Source organism: Rhopilema esculentum, chromosome 2 (assembly GCF_057945365.1).
Source record: "Rhopilema esculentum isolate cy_ngs chromosome 2, ASM5794536v1, whole genome shotgun sequence".
In the NCBI taxonomy this organism is placed as follows: domain Eukaryota; kingdom Metazoa; phylum Cnidaria; class Scyphozoa; order Rhizostomeae; family Rhizostomatidae; genus Rhopilema; species Rhopilema esculentum.
Window position 1 is genome coordinate 4,506,605 of NC_142816.1, and position 22,848 is coordinate 4,529,452.

Below are 22,848 nucleotides of genomic sequence, written 5' to 3' on the forward strand. Positions count from 1 at the left end.
CAGGCATTAAATATTTGGTACAGTCTATTGGCACAAATTTGTGCATAAAAATTGTCATTGAATTTTATGTGGCCCAAGAGAATAGAAAAACCTTTGCTGTTTAGTTGAAAATCTTGAAACTGTTTAGTTATAGGCATCACAGACTGATAATACTTAATGTTCCTAGGGCTAGTAAAATCTAACATAGATACTGCTTTTCTTGTCTCTATATCGCAATTTTGACCAGTTAAAGCCATCATGTCTGGGTAGTTAACCATTCATATTGACAATGGGCTTTACATAGCATTTATAATTGGAAAATCACTGAGAATTATTCCTGTTAAATGGGGAACATATCAAGAGTCTATTATATAATAAAATCAATGGGAATTTAGGCCTGTTTGAAATGTTTACAAATTATCTTCACAGGTTGCTACTAAATAAACCCTTGAGATTTCAAAATCAAGACAGATCACTTTCAATTTTGATGTGAAGTTTGATAACTTGATTATGTCACATAACAACACAATTCCTTCTTTAAACTTGTATCCTACCTATTTGCCTATTTATCTTACCTATTTTAAGTGATTCTTCAGTGATTCTTCAGTGTTGATAAGATGAACAAGTTAATTATCCATGCATGAGGCGAGAGAGAGGGAGAGAGAGAGGGAGAGAGAGAGGGAGAGAGAGAGGGAGAGAGAGAGGGAGAGAGAGAGGGAGAGAGAGAGGGAGAGAGAGAGAGAGAGAGAGAGAGAGAGAGAGAGAGAGAGAGAGAGAGAGATGAAATAATGTGTTATACATCCACATGTCAGAATATTCAGAGTGAGCAACCATTATAGCTTTGTATTGGGTCACAATCAAGGATGCTTTCCATTAAGGTTGCCCTAAGGCATGCTTGAAGTACAGTCTTGACATCAGACAAAATACAGTTTATTAATAGATTCATAACTTAATTATCAGGAATAGCATATATGCAAGAAAATCCAAGCTAGAGCTCTAAAGTTTTGCTTGGGATAATCTATCATTAGTGAAAATATATGAAAACTGTTTTTGAAGAATCAGTACAGTGTGGGTAGACTTTTTGGACAAAATGAATATTTTGATGTACTAAAGTCTCAAGACATTTCTAGGGCAGTAGTTCTATATAGCTCTCAGGGGTACAAAAGCCAACATCACATATGAGCCAAAGTAATACTCATTTCAAGATTACAAAGAGAATTTCAAACAAAACAAGACAGTTCAAATTAGACATTTTCCTCATAATAGATATAAATTTTCAGAAGATATGTCTTACAAAGTGGAGCTGGTTTAGAATTTGAAAAAAATGTTATTATACACATGTATAGGGTAGATTCTCTTTTGCTAAATGTAATAAAGCAAGCTGATCCATTTATTTGAATTCAAAAAGAGCCTTCAGCTGACCTACACTAACAATATTTCATGGGAAATGACAATTAAAAACAAGCTAACTACTTGGTAATAAAACAAAAAATATGAATAAAAACATGATGATTTTTGTACAATTTGCTTTCAGTAAACGATATTCAATTTCCTTGATTTATCAAAGAGGGTGCTTTGTAGTTTGATATTGCTTGATGGGCAGGAGTTGTATCCAGTAATTTCAGGTTTATCATGTCCATTGATAGCTGTTCCTCAGGGGGGATAATTTCAACATTGTTCATATTTGCCTGGAAAGTAAATAGTTCCTGTACGTTAAAAAAGAGAGATATGCATTTCATGAAGCAGCATTTGAATTAAATTAAACTAAACTGAAATTAAAGAGGATTGAACTAAATGCAAAGTAAAAATAAGGATTATTTTCTCAAACTTGTCTTATAGTTTTGGTTGTAAAATTCGGAAGGGTTGATGCTGTTAGGTTTTCATTTTTTTATTCAATCGTTTCTGTATGGAATAGCCTGCCAGACAGTATTGTGATGCAGGCAAATTCAGATACCTTTTACAACCTATGTCAAAATCACCTCAGTAAATTTTAAAATTTTAATGTTGTAGTTGACTGGGCAGACATTTGTATGACCCAAAGGGTTGTTAAATGTAAATGTAATGATGATGATGTAAGACATGCTGTAAAGACATTGCTGTGTATTTTTAAAATCATTAGCACAAACAAATGAATACATTATTGTTAATCCTCGAATTGCCCCCCCCCAAAAAAAGCCACCCAGAAAGCCCCCACCCTAACTACAAATTGTCAATAAGCCCCCCCCTTTCGAATAAGCGCCTACTGGTACCACAAATCCTCAAATTGGCCCTCCACTATTTGTTGATTGTTGCCATCTGAGGTTGCTTTGGTGTTTTATTGAATTACCACAAAAATTCATACTTTTGGTAATAATTAATTAAACATTAATAAATAAATTCCTACTAAAATACACAAGGTATTTTGGTAATGTCTTCTTCATGTCTATATAATTTTATAAGCCCCCCTCGTATAAGCCCCCTCGAATGACCCCCCGTCTAAAAATATAAAAAATAAATAAGCCCTGAGGGGGCTAATTTGAGGATTTACATTAACTGCTTATATTCTAAGGAGTGGGCTGCTTATGTTCCAAACAATGCTTGGGGTTTTTGTAGTCTTGTAATGTAGTACAGTGTATTGTTTTGTACTTTTTTTTGTAATTGTTTTGTAATTTTTTGTAATTGTTTTGTAATTGTTTTGTTTGTATTGTATTTTATTTTATACAATTAATGTTAATTTTTACAATTAGTTGACAAATTAACCTCCAATCCAGATCAAAATAAAGCAAAAAGAACACACACTTAAATTTCAAGGAGTCCAGTTTTACAAAAATTTATGATTTGACATCAATAATAAAAAAAATCCTCACCAGCAACAAAGTTGACAAAAAGTATCTGCATATCTGGTATCGCTCCTTGAAAGGAAAAAAACTATAGTAAAGCTATAATGGTTCCAAAATATTTATGAAGGAAAGATTGAAATTTGTGACTTCAAAATTGACAAAATTTTAGAAATCATTTTTGCTTTCATTAACAAGTTATCCAAAGGTGATTAATATTTTGGGTAAGACGAAAAATCTATTAGCAGAATTCACACCTGAGGATTTGGCACTCATTCAAAGAGTGCAATCATTAACATTTGGCTTGTTTTATGTGAAAGGGAAAGGCTATTTAAAGAAATGATGGCATTTGCATTCATGGTGCTTTCCCGGCAGGTCCACTCTCATTGTCAAGGGGTTGAATTTCGTCATATTTCTAGGACATAGTAAATAAAAAACAGGGTATATGATATGGGAATCTTAATATAATTTCTATTTTTTCTTTGTTTGGCCTTATTTCAACTATTTGATTTCTGGAAAAAGGATATAAATTTTCTTTGGTTTCAAAGAAAAGGGAAATAAAATTGGAATCAAATATCAGAAGAAATAAGGGTCAGTTTTCTAGACCCTTAGACATTGGCGCTTACACTTGATAATGTGAGATGACCCACCAGGGATGCTTCATGCATATATCTTCCATGAAATTTAAATGAAAATTAATTTTTAAATCCTAGAGTGAATTTATGTTATGTTGCTATAACTGTGTGCAATTTGCTTATTTTTTCAGATGCAAGAAATATGCGGTGATATCAGAGGTGATTATATTCAGAAAAAGGTTTGTTTTTCATAAACTGTGTTTAACCTAAACTTTAGCATTTGATAAAAAATAAAATGGTGTCAGTGAAGATGGTGATGACCATAATAGCAATATGGGTTATCATAAGGGTGATGATTTTCACAATTTCCTTACATCAGTGTCAATTAGTTCCTTTAACTGAATCATGGAGTTTACTTTTTCCTATTAAGACTTTTGGCAAACATTATTTGTTTGCTGGGGCTGAGGTTAGTGCTTGTGGTGTGAATAACCAAATTTCTGGACAAAATAAGATCCAGAAAATGTGATATGGCTGAAGAGGGCAATTTTTCAAATCTAAATGCACATTAAATTCCAAACTGGATGAAAGATCAAAGTGAAGAAAAGCCAAAATTGCTTGAACGCTCAGTCCTGGTAATATCAAATTTGCAGGCGTTCTGGAAATCGCACAACTTGAAAAGTTTAGGATTTCATACAACCAAATAATTTTTACGGAATTCGGAAGAAGTTTCTTGAAAACAAAATAATTTAGCAAAAAGCATACAGGTTTCTAGGTCCTGTTTCTATTACTCTGTTATCGTGTGAGAACGGAATTAAATGAATCCATTTTAGATTTTAAGTTCCATTAATACGGTAAAAAAAGGAGTCATTCGATACCAAACTGGAGTCATTCAAAAACGCTCTTCAAAGTCAAGTCATTTGAAAACGGAATCATTTCAAAACAAATCATTTTATTGGGAACAGCATTAAAAAAGGGAACCATTCAATCTCATCAAAAAGAGCTTGATCAAAGGATATGAGAACATATAAAAATGGAAACACCTTGTTATCGTTTTGACCAAAACAGAGTGACTCGGGCACGCCTCTGCAGTTTTTGGAGAGTGTGCGATTGCACGCCTAATATTACCAGGACTGAATGCTATTTTGATTCAAAAGCTGAAAGATGACAAAACAAGTTGAAGCTTTACTGAACAAGGAAGGAAGATCAGAGCAAAGGCAATCATCAACGTAGCACAAAATGCAATATGAGTGGAAAAAGAAAACAAATTCAGAAGAGGAAGAAAAAAGAAGGGGAGCTAGAGTGGGAAATATTGAAGCAAGAAGCAACAGAATAAGCCCCAGTAGAAGAGCCCTGATTTTACGAAAACTTTCAACTGATGAAACAGAAAAATCAAGAAAGTTTGACAATAAATCATCAACTTCAGTGGATATGGAAGGACTGATGACTGATGATGATTTATACTGATTGTGATGATGATTTCAAGAAAATCACTTTGATATTCAAACATTTTTAAACAAACTAAAAGTGTTTTTGTCTGATACTTCTCAGAGTATTTATATATATATATCAGAGAAACTATAAAAAATTTGATGGAAAGAGCACTCCTTTGTGAAAATTTGTTAACAGACATAAGCAGTATTGTGACATATCTTTGTTTACCTTGTGTTTGACAATATCTTTAAAAGTTGTTTTTGGTGTTCCTGCAACAGAGACAGATAAAGGGTCAATTTTTATTATGATACCAGTTTCATTTTATTTTTTATAGTGAAGCAGCTAAATAATGATTTTGTAAAAGAATGTTGAAGTGAGAATAATTCACCGGAAAATGACTCCAATATTTCAGTTCCATATTGGTGTATATCATAGGAGCCATGCTTCTCCTAGAACGTAAAAAAAGGAAAATGCGTGAAAAAGAAGAAATACATAACTGAAAATAGTAGAATTTATTACAGTATACAGTACATCCATGCAAAGAAGCCCGAGTACAATCATTATCAAAATCATCATCATCATAATCATAATCATCATAATCATAATCATAATCATAATCATAACTATCATCATCATCATCATCATCATCATCATCATTATTATTCCTGTAACGTGTTGTTTCTCTTTGAAGGGAGTTGCATGGGGATATTGTTAGTTTTCAGTAACTTCCTCCACAAGAATCTGTCCGTTGGATCGAAATGTGTCATTTTCCATGTACGTATTCCTGTCTTCATGTATGGTGTCAGCCCAGTTTTTTTTGGCCTACCACGACCACGCCTACCATCCACTATCATGTCTGCAGCTTGCTTGATGCTACCTGCATTACGACAAACGTGTCCATACCACCACAACCTGTTTTATCACAGTGCTGATGTTATGTTAATGATGCCTAGTTTCTTTAGCAAGAAATAGGAGCTGGAGCGACCTTCCAAGCTCACATTGCGATCTTCCAAGCCCATCGTATCATGGCTCGGTCATTACGTTGTAGTTTGCGTATATTCTCAATGATTGGTGCCCAGCATTCGCTTTCATATAATAGAACCGGCCGAATGTAAACACAGTGACAATAAGGTTTCCCAAAACACATCACCTCAACAAAATACAATACCACGTGGGAAAAAATTGACACATGGCAGATTTACTGATAGAAAATCAACCTACTTTGCTGTTTTCCCCTGACTATACATTGGCAAAGGTTAAGAATATTATTTAATTCCTCACAGTAAGTAATAATGGATGTTCCAAAAACAACCATTCTTCCACCCACTAAAGGATTCTTATCCCAAAATCTTCCCACATCTTATTACTTATTATTGTGATCCTATCAATTACAAATAAACTGTTGCATCTTCCCACATCATATTACTAATTATTATCATCCTATCAATAACAAATAAACTGTTGCCAGTGTTGTATACATGCTATTTGTTAGAATTCCAGTGCAAGTTCATTAAACACTAAAAAATAAGCATCTAAATCTCTCCAGTAAGTCGTCTAGTGTTTGGTAGAGCACAACAGCGCAATGGTTTTTAACATGATAAGAACGTTCAAGGAGAAATTAAAATTAGTAATGTTGTATGTTAAGTTACCTCCTCCTCAAGAACAGGTAAAATCTTTTCTTGCCACTCTTTAACTCTTTTTGATAATTCAGTTTGCTGAGCATAATTCTCAGCCTCATCGATGTAATTATTCTATCAAAAAGGTTAAAATGCTACATTTAAATAACAGATAAGTCAGTTAAACCAGTCTAGAGCCTCAAACACAGTAAATTTTTAATCTGGGATCAAATTCTAGTGCAGTTGAAACAAATTCAGCTAGGGAGTAGCCAAATAATATCAGCTATATGAGGCAATTAGATTGAGCATTAACTTAAGCATCTTGGTGAAAATGTCAATATACTATTGCTTGCTGCTTAGCTTTGGCTTTTCAAAATGTTGTTTAGAGAGAATGAAGCTGCATGTTTCGATGATATTGTGCAGAGAATTTCAAATTTCATGCCTGCAAAACCTTGCCTAACAGGCGAAATTGTAACTATTTGAAGCTTCTGCATGTTAATTCAGCAACGAGTGCATCTACAGAGGGATATTTTCCAATGGCTATCGAATCCCTAAAAACTAGGCTTCATTCTGGTAATCCTAATGCAAATCTTTTCATAGTAATTAAAATCTTCTATGAATTGGACCGTTAACAAATAAGGATGCAAAGAAGCATCTTTTTGAAAGGGCATTTTCCTGCATCTTAAACGAACCCAAGGCTCAGCCTTCTTACTATCTGGTGCCCGGTCTCTTCTTGAATGCATTAGTGTGCATAAAATACAGCCCTCCCAAAAAGAAACAGGGCCAGAGGAACAATGCTCTCACAAAAGTAAATCCAGCAGGATAAATTTATTGACTGGAAGATGTGTGGGGTTATATTAAGCAAAGAGTAGTGAAATGATATCAAAATTTCAACCATCTTAGCAAGCCCTCCCCTAGCACGGAAAGTTCATAGACTTTATTTTTTGTGCTCTAGGATGTTTTTGGTAATATGGGTCTTGCTCACAGGAAAAACACATTTTCAGGAAGTGGATAACATAATTCAAACTTACAATATGTTGTCTAACAAGGTCTTCATAGCTTGTGAGAATCTCATCTAAAGATGACAATAAAAATGTAGTTAGCACCTTCATATCTTATAAAAATCCAACAAAAAGGAGGGGAAATGACATAGATGAAAGAAAATTACATAGCAAAGGTTTACAGCTTGCAGACAAATTTAAGCCGTTGTTTGTTCATTTAATGAGAGATTGCTGTAACGAATATCTGACAAAGTTCATAGGTTTTCTTTTGAATCTCTCCCTCTTTTTGTTTGTGTAAAATAAGGTCATAGTAAAACCAGTTAGGTCAGTTCTTGGAAAAGTTGTATCCATTTATGCTAATATAATAGTATTTAAGGTTACTAAAATTTCCTTTTTATTTCACCGTGTTTCTTTACATCTCTATATCTCTACATCTTTTGTTATGTCAATCGAGAATAACTATGCCAAATAAATTTTTATATACCTTCAAATGGGTCTCCTTGCCTAATCGTTTCTATTGGTGCTTCATCATTTGGCTGTTGCTGATAAGCCTGTGGATCTGGCATCTCAAAACCCCCATCGTAGTCTGATCCTTTAGAAAATAGAAAGTATATAACTATTAGGTCTATTCGATCAAATGAAACTGTAAAGTAAGAAAGATGCAGCACAGTGGCCTGCAGACTGCTGAATACTTGCATCAAATTGAGTACAACCAAGCTCTCGACAACATACATCTCTTAATAACAGACACTACACTACAAGGGACAAATCCTTATAACAGATAACAGACAACTGTCAGTACTGGAAACTCTCAGTACCAAAAATTGGACACACCACAATGACGGAAACCTTACAATAATGAACAGATACCGATAATGGATAATTCCCAGTAGCATGCACCTTTATACAACAGATGGATAAAAGACACTTCATACGTAGTGATTGCTTTCTGTTTTGTGTGAATGTGAATTTATGGCTACATTTTTCTATTCATACTGACATAGTTCTAATGTTAACTGATTGTAAATCCTCAATCTCGATAATTGCTTATATAGTGGAGCCTCAATTTAATGGATGTCTTTAGGCCAGTGTAATTGTCTGTTGTATAGTGTTTCTTATAAGAAGGTTTTGACAATCTAGGACCAAAATAATTGTACAGAGGTGTCTGTTGTATAATGTTGTCTGTATGGAGAGTATGTAGAGGCTTCAAAAAACGTTTGGGCAATGGAGTTTGCATTTCTTTGTAACGAGGAGAGGCTTGAAGATAGTTCAGTGCTAGAATCATAAAATACAGTTCAAGAATCTAGAGCTTGATTCCCTGTCATGATCTAAGTTGATAGTTGTGAGGTGATGTTGTTATATCCAGATGAGGAACGAATCAATGCTCCATATGCATAGATTGTCCATGTCCTAACGACTATCTGCAGATTTTGGCAAAGCCAAATACCTCTAGCATATAAACTAAATTACCCTTACTTGAATTTATCAGTTGCAACTTACCACCATCATAATCATCATCTTGAGCGGCTTCAACAATTGTTTCAATATCCGCCATTTGTTCTTCAGTAAACCTAGAAGCCTGAAAGTAGATTAATCACAGTTATTGAATTTTCAAATTCTTTAAAGTTAATCCTGTTTTAAATTTTATTAAGAAATAAATTAAGATAAAAATCCTCTAGTTTCCATTTTTGTGGCCAAAAAATATTTATAGGGCTATTATTATCTTTTTTTATTCATCCTTGGAAGCTTTAAGAGATGAATTTTCACAGATACAGACTAAAGAGCAGTAGCAGAAAAAATTAGTCAAGCTGCAACTGCTGTTGTGATAAAAACAAATCACTAAAGAGCTACGGACACACAAATTTATGCTAAGAAACATAGATACCTAAAGATGTGACAACACCCCTTAAATTAGACCTCCCCTTCTGGAAAAAAATATGTAAACAAGCCCCCATTCCCGTAAAAGACCTAGCCTAACATGAAAATTTAAACAATACATTATTTTAGTCAATGATAAGTCATATATTCAATGGAATATAGCACCTTCAAGTACATGCGTAAGTTACTTTCAAAAAGTAAAAAAAAATTGAAATCCTTGGTTCTTTTAATACCCTTAAAATCCTTGTCTACCCTTGAAAAATTTAAATAGGTCTACCTTTGTATAAGACCCCCTCAAATTACTTTTATATAAAATCATAATAAATTAATATGCCCCAAAAGGGCTAATGCGAGAATTAATGGTACTAAGCCTAGGTCATCTATACACCATAGAGAACGAAAGTGTGACGTCGTAAAAAATTTTTAGTCTCCAAATTTGACCACATTATCTGAACGAACGGCATAAGATACCTCCCAATATGCAAAATCAGTTAGATACGCTCAAAATTGGGCGAAATACGGCCAATGAAATATTTCAAGTTTGATTACTGTTATTCTGGCCTGATTCACAAAGTTATGAACCAAAATGAAATTACAGAGGTTTGATGATTACAGGATAGAAAGATAGACATTACAAGAAAAAAATTACAGAAATAATAGAGCTAGTTATGGGATCAAAATTGAAAAATTCTAAAAAATAGCTTGTGTGACGTAATCACTTCGGTACTCTTTATGATAAACACACATAACTTACTAATAATTTCCGCTCCTTCTTTCTTGCTTCTTTTCGCTTTTCATTTTCAATGTGGTATAAATACCCAAATTCTGTGAATGAGACAATAATATAGACTAAAACAATCTTTGATCCAACATTAATGGCATTTATTATCCAGCTTTTAGGTTACACAAGACATGCCTTTCCTAAAGAGTATGAAAATACACCCCCCCTCCCCACCGCTCTCGAATAGGCCCCCATTCTCAGACAAGCCCCTCTTGATCAATTCCCCCTCATTAGCATCAAAGTATCACGTTGCTTTCACACAATCAAACATTCCTCATTATACTGGGTTCTTCTTCTAGAAACAAATCACTCGAACTGCCGGCCTCGTTGCCAACTGTAGTCTGACAACAAATGAGTTTGGGAGATGAGACCGCAAATATCATCTGGGGGTGTAGTTTTGTACCCCCCCCCCCTCCCAATGACTTTTGATTGTAGAATCTCTTACAGAAATCCAAACGTCTTTTTCTCACACAATCAACAGCACTGGAACTAAAAAAGTGCAAATTTCTATCCAAGGTGAATCTTTGGCACTAAATCCCAACATGGAATCAGTGGGCAACGGGAAGAAATGTTTTTGGTTTTCAATTCGAGGCGTGTTGGAGCGATCGAGTCCTGAGAATAGGGTGGTGCCCAGTCTTTCTCCCGTCGACCACTGCGTTGACATTTCGTTTCATTCCAACTCGCTTAATCTCACAATTCAACTCGAAATATTTTCCTTATACCCCAGCCCCACGTTGGGCGCCAATTTGTTGTAAAGTCTAGGTCGGAGCATAGAGAAATTCCATTTGTGAGATTATGTACGTGATTTTCGTAACAAAATTGTGCTTACTACACACTCAGCCACAATAGCCAACTAACTAAAACTTTGAGGTCATGTGCCGAAGCGATTTATCACGAAAGACATGTCAACGCAGTGGTCGACGGGAGAAAGACTGGGCACCACCCTATTCCCAGGACTCGATCGCTCCAACACAAGGCGGCTTAGTTGAAATGGTTTTATGGCAATGTATTTTTGGCAAAGAAAATTAAGCAGCATAATATTTATTTGGTAAATAAGCATAAAGGCAACTTGCACTTGGCTGTTCTTTAAGGAAATTAACAGATAGAAAAGTGACTTAAGCCACCTGTCAATCATTTTCTCGCAATTCAATAGACATGTAAGCAATATTACGCAAAAACTAGCCAATTTCCCGTCGACAGACCTCAGTAAATGCCGATTGCCTTGAGATAATGACAGGGATATGAAAAATTACCTTGAAACCATTTCTCTTTGCTTTTTGATTTACCAGGACATTTGCGATAAGTTAGATCTACAATGTAAAATAAGAAGCACATAGGCACATTAAAAAACACAGATACATCAAAACATAGATGATTTTCAATTTATGTTTATATCTTAGGGGCCCTTTACATGAGACCCGAAATGAGCTCGTGCCGGCATGAGTTTCGTTTCGGGTCTCATGTAAAGGGCCCCTTAGCCTTGATGATTTTAGGATTCATTCTTTAGTTCAAGAGCTATACATACAATCTTTTCCACAGAATTCAGCGATCGGGCAAACAGGTATTTCTAAACTGGATCCAGCTTGTTCATTCTTTCTTTTCCTCTTTTTTTCTTTCCCAGGAAGCTTCAAATTAAGCGGAATTTTGAATGTCCTTCCTGTAACGAAATTTTGAGATGTATGATATTTCAGCCTAACTTATTCCACATCTCTGAAAAGCTTAGACCTACCTTAAACCAACAGAACAAAAACAGGAAGAGATTTATTTTCTTTCTGCTTGTTCAATGGCGAGATCTGTCTATTACTTAATAATTAAACCATATCAAGATTCGGTTCCTCAAACACATAAAACATGATTTCAAATGCAGTAATGCAAATACGGAGAATATTTTGCAGCACTGAAATATTAACTTTAATTTTGTTAAATAACTTACAAGACCACGATAGGCAGTACCCTAAAGGGGCTAGATTATCTACAAAACAAGACCAGGGAAATAATGCTGTATGAAACAAAAATTTAGGTCAGGTGGTATGGAGTTTTTGCATCAATTCTCCCCAAGGTCGATTTTCAATTCTCTGCTATTAGTAAAATGCATACGCTCCAAGATTGAATGGGGAGGGAGAAGGTAAATATTGGACTATTCATGTATGCTACCCTTCACATGTCAAGGGGTTTCTCTTAATAACCCCGTCCAAGAAAGGGTGCCCGTCTTGATTTACATACATGTAAAAACTGAAGCTTAACAAGCCCAAGGTTACTAAAGTTCTAGAGAGTGATGCCCTGGCAGAAACTATACAGTAGGGTTTTTACAAGCCATACACTCCTGTCTTAGTGCCTAGGTAAATGCTTCCAAGCGACTTGTCTGGAGCTGATGTTTAGCAAAATATATACACAGACGAAGTTAAATCACCCAATATAGTCACCTTTCTTGAAAGGCTTTTCTTTGTATTTCATTTCCGTATATGGATCAAGCTCCTCCCATGGATTTTCCCAAATTGCCTAGAACAAAGGTGATCAAAATGTCAGAAGTCAGTGAGTTTTATCTAGAATTTATAATTGACAGAGAGGGCGAAAGCATGACCAGCAATAAAGAAATAAACCATCCGGAAGCTACAATTCTGGACAAACATGTTGAGACAAAATGCAGCTTTTGCGTTTTTTTAATTTACGTTGCCCCTGTAAATTCGAATCCCCCTCACCCCTGACTCGATATTTGATTAGTGGTTCTATAATTTGTGCTTCAAAAACATGCACTCAGCATTGAATCAGTGAAAGGGGGAAGTTATTTTGAAGGAAAGAGAAAACATGAACCTTTCTTGAAAAGTCTCAACTATTTTTAGTAACTGTAGTCATGTTTAACAAAGGAGGTGTTGATTTTTTAGAGAAAATACCCTTTATGTATATACAATAGAATTTCAAGATTCTAAAAAGTCAGATCATTTTGCAAACATAGATCGCCTTATTGGCCTAATATTTACTCGATTGTAATTTGCATTCAGCTGTGGAACATTGGACGAATGAAACCACTAGACAGAAAACCCGTTTAATTGGTTCTTTGTTTTGATCAATCAGCTTGAACAGCATTCAAATAACAACCTTTACATGTTAAGACCTCTTTATATGTACCTCCTTTCTGGCATTCTCTATCTCTTTTTGCCTCCTTTCTCGAAGTTCAGGTACCTGAAACAATATTCTGTATGTGTACAAATGCAGACTGCGTTGCTTATCATCTATATTCAAATCTGTAAAATTGTATGTTTTTTTGAATTTGTAAAGGTCTTTAGTAGCTTCTCCATATGATGCCAATGGTTAGGGTGGTTAGGGTGAACAAATATTTCTTTAAATAAATCCAAGTGCTTATATCTTATAAAATGTTTATGCAATACAGTTAGCTTTCTCGATATGATAGTTAACAGCAGCAACAGAGGAGGGATGGGGGCTGGGTAGGGGTCAATCACAGCCTTCAAAAGAGCTCAGATATTCAAAAGGCCAAATCAGATATATTTTAAGGAAAGTTGTTGTGGCAGTTACATTTAGGAACCATGATAGAGTATTGCCTTTCGAACTCTGTGAGAAAAGTATACTACCGGACAAACATCTCTATAAAACAGTATTTTCAATTTTTTTTTAGCTTTTTCAAGTATTTTGCTCTTTATTTTCTTCCTTCCTTTTTGTATATTTTCTTTCTTTTAACTTATTTCTTATTTCATTCATTTTTTAACTTTTGTTTTCTTTTTCTCCTACTTTTTCGTTTTCTACGGCTCTTGTGATGGCCTGTACAGTACTGCGTTTTGTTGACCTCCGGACTGATTGTGGACATTGGAGAACATTTTCAGTAGTTGAATATGACATTTTATATTCTCAAAATTAGGCTAGGTCATTATGGAGGATTTGTTTCATGTGTCCATAAGAAAAATCATTCTGCTGATTAGAATTCAATTATGATTGGTACATTCACGTTGTCTTGAGATCTTGAAAGGGGTGATGATGGCATGTACTGATTTTCACCAAAATCATCATCATCATGTCCACCAAATCCCTGATTATCACCGTAACTCGCATTGCAATCTTCAATTTCCATAGCAGCTTGAGCATCAGCTATGATACAAAATATGATAATTATGCAAAATATGCTAATCATGCAAAATATGCTAATCATGCAAAATATGCTAATTACCATATCTGATGATCGTTTTAAGCGTGAGACTCAAAGTTGCAAATTAGAATTGCCTTTTTCTAGACACAAAAGCTTGTACAGTTGTGCCTAGGCCTAGACAGCGTTAAACACTTTATGACAGATGGGTAAAACAGTAATTTTCATAAAACATGAACCAACACGGGTCTTTAGACGTGATAGAAAAACAAGAAGTTGGATGTATATAAGGAACTGATACTCCATCAACATTTCTGAAAAACAATCCGGGTTTTGCAACTCGCTCCTGAAACTGACATTTAATTGTATATTCACATACTAACGCCGTTCAGTTGTCTGTTGATCGAATAAAGCGTAAAACTCGGAGTAGCAACTCACAACCGTCCTGTTCTATACACCAAATAGTGTGCACACGGCAACGAGCACTTTTTGACAGGCCGGTAAACAGTAATGTTTATTATTTATAAATGTACATACCATGCTGACAAGAAAGAAGATATAAGGCGTTAGTTGTGTAAAGAATGGTGAATGACATTATGTTTTCAAAATTAAAGGAAATGGACAGATATTTAGATGGTGTAAGAATCTATTAGTCAATAATCAACCAATCCAAAACCGTGTGAGTTGTACCATGCTTATTGATTGGTCAATGTTTGATTGACAGTGGCCTACGCCATTTTAGCATCTGTCTATTGCCTTTAATAATACCATGAATTCATTAGTCTCAACATTAGCATAATGGATAGAGTAGAGACAATAGCTGATACTATAAACAGCCAGTTTTCTTAACCAAAGTACCCAATACTTACCAGTTGCCAATGCATGGCATAGATTCTCGTCAGTAGATTGTATGTCCATCATTCCATTTTGTTTTGCTAACAATTGAAAAGAGTGTGGGTAGTTTTAATATTTTTAGCCATATACTTTAGATAAAAATGGCATACAGCAGATTATATTGAATGATAAAACATAAAATATTATCGTTAATGAAGATCTAATTTAAATGTTTACACAATTTTAACAGTTTCAATTAAATTTCAACTACAGTTCTTTCGGCAACTTACCATTAAAAACTATACCAGCACTAGTCTAGGCACACAAATAACGAGAGGTGCAGGGAGGTTGGTGTCAATCTTTGAACGTCTTTGAATTAGTCGGAAATATGAAAGTAATCGGCAAATCGAAGGAAATGACCAGCCCGTCTAAGGTAAAGGTTCTGCAAGTAACGGCTTAGTACAATTCTAGTAGAAAGTTACGATTGACTTATTGTCAGTCGGAGATTTCGTACTCTTCACCCTCCCAAAAATATCCATCAATTTACATTTCTACCTATAAGAACATGAGCTTCAAAATTGATCAAAAGTTAAGAACAAATTAAGAACAAACTGAGGCCGAGGTTCTGTAAAGTGCAACTTTGAGCCACGCTTTATCTCAAAAACCAGGTATTTTAGCCATGTGAGGGTATTTTTTCGGTGAATATTCAAACTTGTCGTCAAATGAAGGTTGTCTCATTCACTTTGTTGGCAAATGAGGCCTGAAACCGCCCTAGAGCGAAAAAGCTAGCAATTCCCAGCCTCAGGATTTTCGAAAAAATTAAGAATAGTCAGCCTGAACTTAAACTTACTGGTTCTTATAAAAAAGATTGTAGATGGACACACAATAAGATAGCTACTAGCTATACTGGAAAAAACTCGAAAGATTTTTCGTGTCCAATTGAAAAGTTAATTCCTATACTTGAGTATGGCCCTTTCCTTACTTTCGCTTTTACTCTTACCGTATTTCCTCTAAAAAACACCGCGGCGTTTATTACAAAATCCAACTTTTAGATGCGGCGTTAAATAGAGGGTGGCGTTTATCAGAGGGCAGCGTTTAATGAAAAATGAATGTTTTATCAAATGAGTGTTTGTCAAACGAAAAATGACAAGAAAAGTGCGATGAAAAGATGACACAGACTCTAAACAATGTCTTCTTTTCCCCAAAAACACATAATAAAGATTGTGTGAAAAATGTTTGTAACTTCACAAAAGATGTATTCACGTTTTAGAAATATTAAGGAATGTCACTGTCTCCGTCAGACTCTTCGTCCCAATGTCCCAATGAACTTTCACAACTTTCAAATTGTAGGCTGTTTTCTAATAAACACCGCTTTTCAAGATGAGGCATTCAAAAGAGAACGGTGTTTATAATAAAAGATAGGCTGAAAGTGCGGCGTTCAATAGAGGGCGGCGTTAATCAGAGAGCGGCGTTCATTAGAGGAAATACGGTATATAAACAAGAATGGAGGAGCAATAAATTGAGATCTACCTTTATTCATTGCTGGTGTAGACATTGGTTTTCTTGACATAGAGTTCTCTAGCATTGAAATACTGTTAACATCCATTAGCAGTGCACCAGAAGAATGCCATTTGCAGGTGTTTAACTAGGAAAAAACAGAATTTTCATTGATCACAATGATTAAATTTGGTTTGATTCTCTATAGCTTCATCAAGACGAATAACCATCGTCAAAATAATGAAAAAAGCATCCAAAACTCTGTTGTCAAAACACGTGCATTTGAAGAAATTCTATGAGTAGATCTCATTTTTGTAAATTAGTTCAAGTAAGGGCTTTCATAGACATTTCTGTTTTAAAATTTAGATACTGTCATTAGAAAAACCTTACAGAGACACGATCAAAGTTGAATCCAGCTCTGAATCTAGCACACGATCTAATTCACGTAAGCAGGACTCAGTAAGGTTACATCAATCAGTTATGTCACAAAATGCGTAGAACTAGTCTCTTTGGTATAAATACTACTAACTTTCTATGCATAAATTTGAATTTTATGTCAGATACTTAAGTAAATCGGATCTTTTTTAAAACCCTTTGAAAATGAGATTCACTTGACTTGATCGTTTATAACAAGTTTCAAACAAACGTTCATGTTTCTAACATGTTTCATACATATTGTCATCTAATTGGCCCTCTAAAAAAACTCATGTAACTGGCCAAGCCGTTTTATAAATTTGCTTAACTTTCAATAAATGTTAAGGGTGGTTTATCAGGTTCTTAACTTAACCTATCCAAAAATGTTGCAGAAAAAACTACAATTTCACCCAACATGCTCAATTATCTCTAATAGTCTCACAGTATTAAAATGCATCCAATCTTTTCCCTTGTCAGAAAATATCCGGCATACAATTACTGCCAAAAGTCCTGGAACACTAACATTAGTTTTCAAAGGCAAATTCAACAAACCCCCTCTCCCCCTAAGAACAATGTTGACTTCTTATAGAAAAACGAAGGGTTTGTGGAGTACGCTTTTTCTTGTGGCTTGTATGATATTTTTTCTATACTTTCAACATTGTTTTGAGGGGAAAGGGGGACGGAGGTAGTAGTATTCTGGAAAACGAAGGAAAAGAAAGCACAGCGTAGGGGGTTGGGTGTTCCAAGTAATTTTGGTAGTGATTGTAAATAATAGACAAACTTCACACAAGGCAGACTATTTTGTCAGGTCTGTAAAGATCTGACTTATGAGAGTATGATTGTACCATCTATGTGTCAACGAAGGGTAGAAAGCTTGGTTTATGTATGTAATATAAAAAGCAGTTAAATATAATATTTAGCTACTGAGCAAAAAATACAACCTGGTGCTAAAGATATAATACACAATCCTTTTTGGCTACAAAGTATAATTTTGATAACTTGCAGAATTTATAAATAGTGTGCATTTATCTTCTTTTCTGGATAGTACATTTTAAGCTACTGCTATATTAAAATTTGTCAAAAGTTGGCAAAAGGCATGATTCCTTTACTTGAAAGAGTGGGCATTTATCTTCTTTTCTGTGAAGTACATTTTTAGCTACTGCTATATTAAAATTTGTCAAAAGTTGGCAAAGGGCATGATCCCTTAACTTAAAAATTTTCTTTTAATAAATGTCAGATTGTTCATGATACACATTATATAATAAGAATTTGAAGCTACCTTGAAATCATTGCGACTGCCAATCACCTCTCCTTTATGGCTGTAATGCAAAGCGATATGAATCAAAGTTAAAAAAGATGAGCTTTACTGCGTGTTAATTTGGAAACATTATTTTAAAGTACTTGATTGGCCATTAATGCAAACACAAACAGCAAAATTTGGTCATGATTGATCATAAAACAATTGCCATACTTGATGGGAAGACAAACAAGTGAAAGCCTGATGATAAGTAGGAAAGCCTCCGTCCTTGAAGTCAAATGAATTTGTTATAACATCAAGTTCCATACACATGCTCTTTGAGTCCAAGATGGAGGGTTTGCTCACTCAAAGAAAGATATCTCTCTATTGTCTCCCCAAACAATAAGGACAATTAGAGACCATAAAAATTGTCATGAATGGCCACTTTCAGTTATTTTGGCAGTAGTAGGCACTGACACGCCCTGGTGTAAAATATGAGTTAAATTTTTCTTATGTAATATAACAGTTTATTGCAAGAACAATTCTTAAATTCATAAGAACTTTGCCTGATATTTGTTGGTATTCTGTACCTGTCTATTGTGTTTTCAAATAAATAATTCAAAAGGTTGAACATGATTGAACCTTGCACTGGGGATCTACTAATTATGAAACTAAGACATGCCAAAACCACTTGCAAGCTTTTGTTCGAATGACAAAGCATATCACCAATAAGGTTTCCACAAATTAAATAGCTGCTTTATAAAAAAACACTTCAAGATAAAAACATAGCGTAGAAAATAGAAAGGGTAAAGCTTAAACTTCCAGAAAAGAACTGATAACACATGCATTTTCAATTATGCAAAAACTTTTGGAAATAGAAACAAAGAAGGCAAAAGATTCCAGGTCTTTTATTTTGCTCTCAAATACAAAATCATCAAATGCAAGATGAAAGCACTTTAGAAGATAATAAGTTCTTTGGCTAATAAGGTCTTACTTCAATAAAACATCTTCACCCCGTCTATTCATTTCATTTTTTGGCATCAATGCAAATGGGATTCTTGGTATCGTTTTCACCTGTATTGATAAACAAATTGTTGTGTGTTAAAGCTAAATGTCAATAAAGATCAGGAAAAATTATTTTGAAAAAGATTTTTGAGATGAAAATAAATAAGCTCGCAGCTAAGAAATGAAAATGAAAAATTTTATGTTGACTACTAAGCCGCTCTTGTTCAATTATGTTGAATCGAGTTTGCTTTAGATCTGTCCAGGACCCCTTAACATGACAAGATTATGTTGACTCATGATAAGGGTTTGTGTAATAGATAGCAATCAAATGCTTCAATCTTTTTTTATGAAATGGAGGATCTAATTAAATACATAATCGCCCCCATAATTTACACCATCACACATTAAAATTCACGATACTTCCAAGGTCATAACAACTTAATATATTTACAACTGCATTGCAAAAAAGTTGCCTGATATGCAACCATGAGTAGCAATTTAGAACCTTCTTGTTCTATACAACAAATGTCATAATATTCCAAATGAATGAAAGATATGTCTATGTGGGACTACTTGTATTGTAAGGAGGTCTTTAATGCCTGGAGATGGAGACTACTTGTAAATGGCTTTAATTATGAGAGAATTTAAGAAGAACAATATTTGTACAGTTTAGAAGAGTTGATATTTAGAGGTTTCTAAAACCTTCAAGGATTGCTTATATTTGCGCCTTTAAGAAGTGAAGGTCATCTCCTGACTGTATTAGTTAATTAGACCAACTTTAGAACCAAAAGTTGGGATTAGAGACAACTTGATGCCTATATTTTAATGGCAGCTCAATATAATTATGCTGTGCAGTAAGAAAACAATGTAAAAGTTACCTCATTATCACTTCTATCCAATTCTTCCTTAAGTTCAATATTGTCACATTCCTTTATATCGTCCAAATCCAGTAACTGCAGAATAAATTCACATTAAAATGACTTGAAGAAACAGTTTTGCTCTTATGATAATAAATGTCAGATTCTGGGTTAATCCTGCTATAAAGATAAATCGCTAAATGTTTAGAAGTGATAGTGATCCAACATCTACAAGAAGAAGCCCATAGGATACCTCTATCCTGCCATTCCACACCTGTTTTCTAGTGGCATTACAAGTGCGAGTGCGATCAAACACCTTTTCTCAGCAAGGCCTCGCATGCCAGGAATCATACATCATGCACCCGTCCCTTTTAAAAAGGCCAAAATTCTTTAAAACCTCTTTTGTACCCTCCTTTAGTATTCATCTAGTCAATGGGCATCAAAAATCTAGTCAAGCAACACTTGCCAGCAAATCAGATCTGATATTTAACAAATGTCTAAACTAGTGACTAAATATTTTCAACATAACTAACTAATACCGAGTTTCATCACTTTTGATATGATTAAGCCCAGGATGCTTGGACAAAATATTAGCCTCGGTTAATTATGTGTGTTTATTGCTGTTAATTCTTAGGGTGTTGCAGTGCTCCTTATTTGCTAAAGCTAACTAACACTGAATAAATAAACTGAATGAATAAGCTTGAAAAAAATTAAATAGCCACCTCATCGTGTTCTCGATGCTGATCAAATGTTGTGTCTTTGTCATTTCCATGTTCATCAACGGAGGGTGCTTGGGATTGCTTACTGAGAATTAGGTGAAACAAGAAAAGAACACAAGTTATTCAAATCTTAAACAATTACCCTTCTAGCATTGATCGAAACTAAACAACATATTGATAAAACAAAAAATTTAAATGCTATTTTAAACTAGACATTTTTGGTGCAATTTTTTGATAGACTCTATAAACTGTGAAAACAGATTTGACATCTCCAAAAACAATTATTTATGAATTAATTTTGTTACTTACTGTCTGCTTGACACAATTTCCAAAGTAGCAACTGCCAGGGCATAAAGGTATTCAACCTAGAATGATGATTAAAATATGTATAACAAGTACAGGAAAACAAGGAATTTAGCCCTTTCCTCACAAAATTCCCTATGCTGGAAGTGCCTCTAGCACTAAATACTGGAATTATTATCTAGCCGCTACCTGGTTATTATCTATATTTATTCCTTTCATTTGTACTTCCATTTTTGGTAAATAGTTCTTTATCAGTTATAAATGAAGAATAATTATAAAAAAACATCATCAAAGGTAAAACAATCAAGGATGCAGAAAAAATTATTAAAAGAAAAGATAGAGAAGCTAGTATTTAAATTTTGAGGCTGAGATGAGAAACTAGTTGGTTTACTGCTTACAGCTACATAGCTGCTCTATTTTCTTGCAAATTATTTTTGGTTTCTTTTAGTAGCATATTTGCACTTACTGTAAAAATATAAATTGACTTACTTTCTTACTATAAACACAAGCAGATCCTTGGATGAACATTGCAGCTTCAATAAAGTTCAAGGTTGTCTTGCCACCATCAAAAGATATTTCAACTTTCTCAAGCTAGAAATGAACAACTTGGCAATTATTCAAATGACATCAGAAATTGCAATCATGTTTACTAACCCAAAGAAGAAAGTAACCAATTGCTGAAAAGGGTACTCATAATTTGACAAAAAAGCACTCATAAAAAATTTCACATGCATTAATCTCCCGGCACCAGTCTGCAGAGTATGGCAAGGTCAGGATAGCACATGTCAAAATTTTGTGATTTCACACCAAATTTACTATAGCACTATTAAGAAAACTTATATTTGCATGTCAAATGAATAGTAAAGGACGGTTTGCACGTGGAAAACATGGCTTGATTGAGTATTGCATGTGTGAGATCTCATCAAAAACTGCCATACTTTCCAGACTGGTCCATGCAATGAGTATATAGGGTGTTTTATCATGGTGGCGGTACAGAATAAAAAATGAGGGTCACAAAGTAAAACTACATAGCAAATGCAAAGCCATGATGGGTGCCAAGCCCCTGGGAACTGGAGCAATAAGGTCTAATTTTAAAGGCAAAAAACCATGAAGTTTTCCATGTCAATTATTCTAACCACTATAAATAAAAAAATAATAATTTCACCTTGCTCAAAAAAGTCATCTTGATTTTTTATTTAAAATGTTTTTTCATGTCTTGTAAGGGTTTACATTTGAAATGTAAATCCCACTAAACAAGACTGATATACTTTGATAGATGAAATGCCTCAATAGGAGACGCTTCGGATTCATTCTAGAGACTAATGTATATGATAATGAGAAATCGAACATGAGTGGTCGTGACGCTGGAACGCTGATCTGATTCTTATCACATCGCATCAAAACTTAAAATTATCTCGTTTAGAGCATCACGAGGAAAACAAGGAAAATATTCGCTTTATATTATCATATTTATCGTCTTTCGAATAACAGGTTTTACCTACGATCGAAACACAACAGAATTTCAGACGCTACCAAGATGTGCTTTTATATGGTTGTGTTTATGAAAGCGAACATACCATCGAAATTCAAAAGCAATACAAACCTGATCGAGGTACTTTTCCAATTCATCACCGAGCGGAATTTCCCAATTTTCGGTGAGATCGCGTACTTGTTTTTGAAGCCAAGCAGGCCTCTCGATTTCTTCCGCCACCATTTTGATTTATTTATGTGTTTGGCGCGCAAACTAATCTTTCCTCGAAGGCGGAAATGAGGCTGGCGATTTGGGCCATAGAAATGCGTGGACCCAGCAGC

General features: G+C 34.6%; 1 protein-coding gene across 1 annotated transcript; it reads right to left on the reverse strand.

Annotated features, from left to right (window-relative positions):
* Positions 1-1,217: 1,217 nt before the first annotated feature.
* On the reverse strand, positions 1,218-22,793 carry LOC135695487 (condensin-2 complex subunit H2). The gene is made up of 23 exons (XM_065214595.1): positions 22,640-22,793; positions 21,526-21,627; positions 21,043-21,098; positions 20,737-20,818; positions 20,036-20,110; positions 19,147-19,226; positions 18,195-18,234; positions 16,535-16,649; positions 15,040-15,105; positions 14,030-14,175; positions 13,204-13,257; positions 12,501-12,576; positions 11,603-11,734; positions 11,331-11,387; positions 10,051-10,121; positions 8,919-8,997; positions 7,903-8,010; positions 7,449-7,492; positions 6,451-6,552; positions 5,190-5,250; positions 5,030-5,070; positions 2,826-2,870; positions 1,218-1,667 (listed from the first exon to the last, which is right to left on the reverse strand). Exons 1-23 carry the CDS (start codon positions 22,748-22,750, stop codon positions 1,524-1,526), a joined length of 1,887 nt encoding a protein of 628 aa, XP_065070667.1. The 5' UTR covers positions 22,751-22,793; the 3' UTR covers positions 1,218-1,523.
* Between the last annotated feature and the right edge of the window lie 55 nt (positions 22,794-22,848).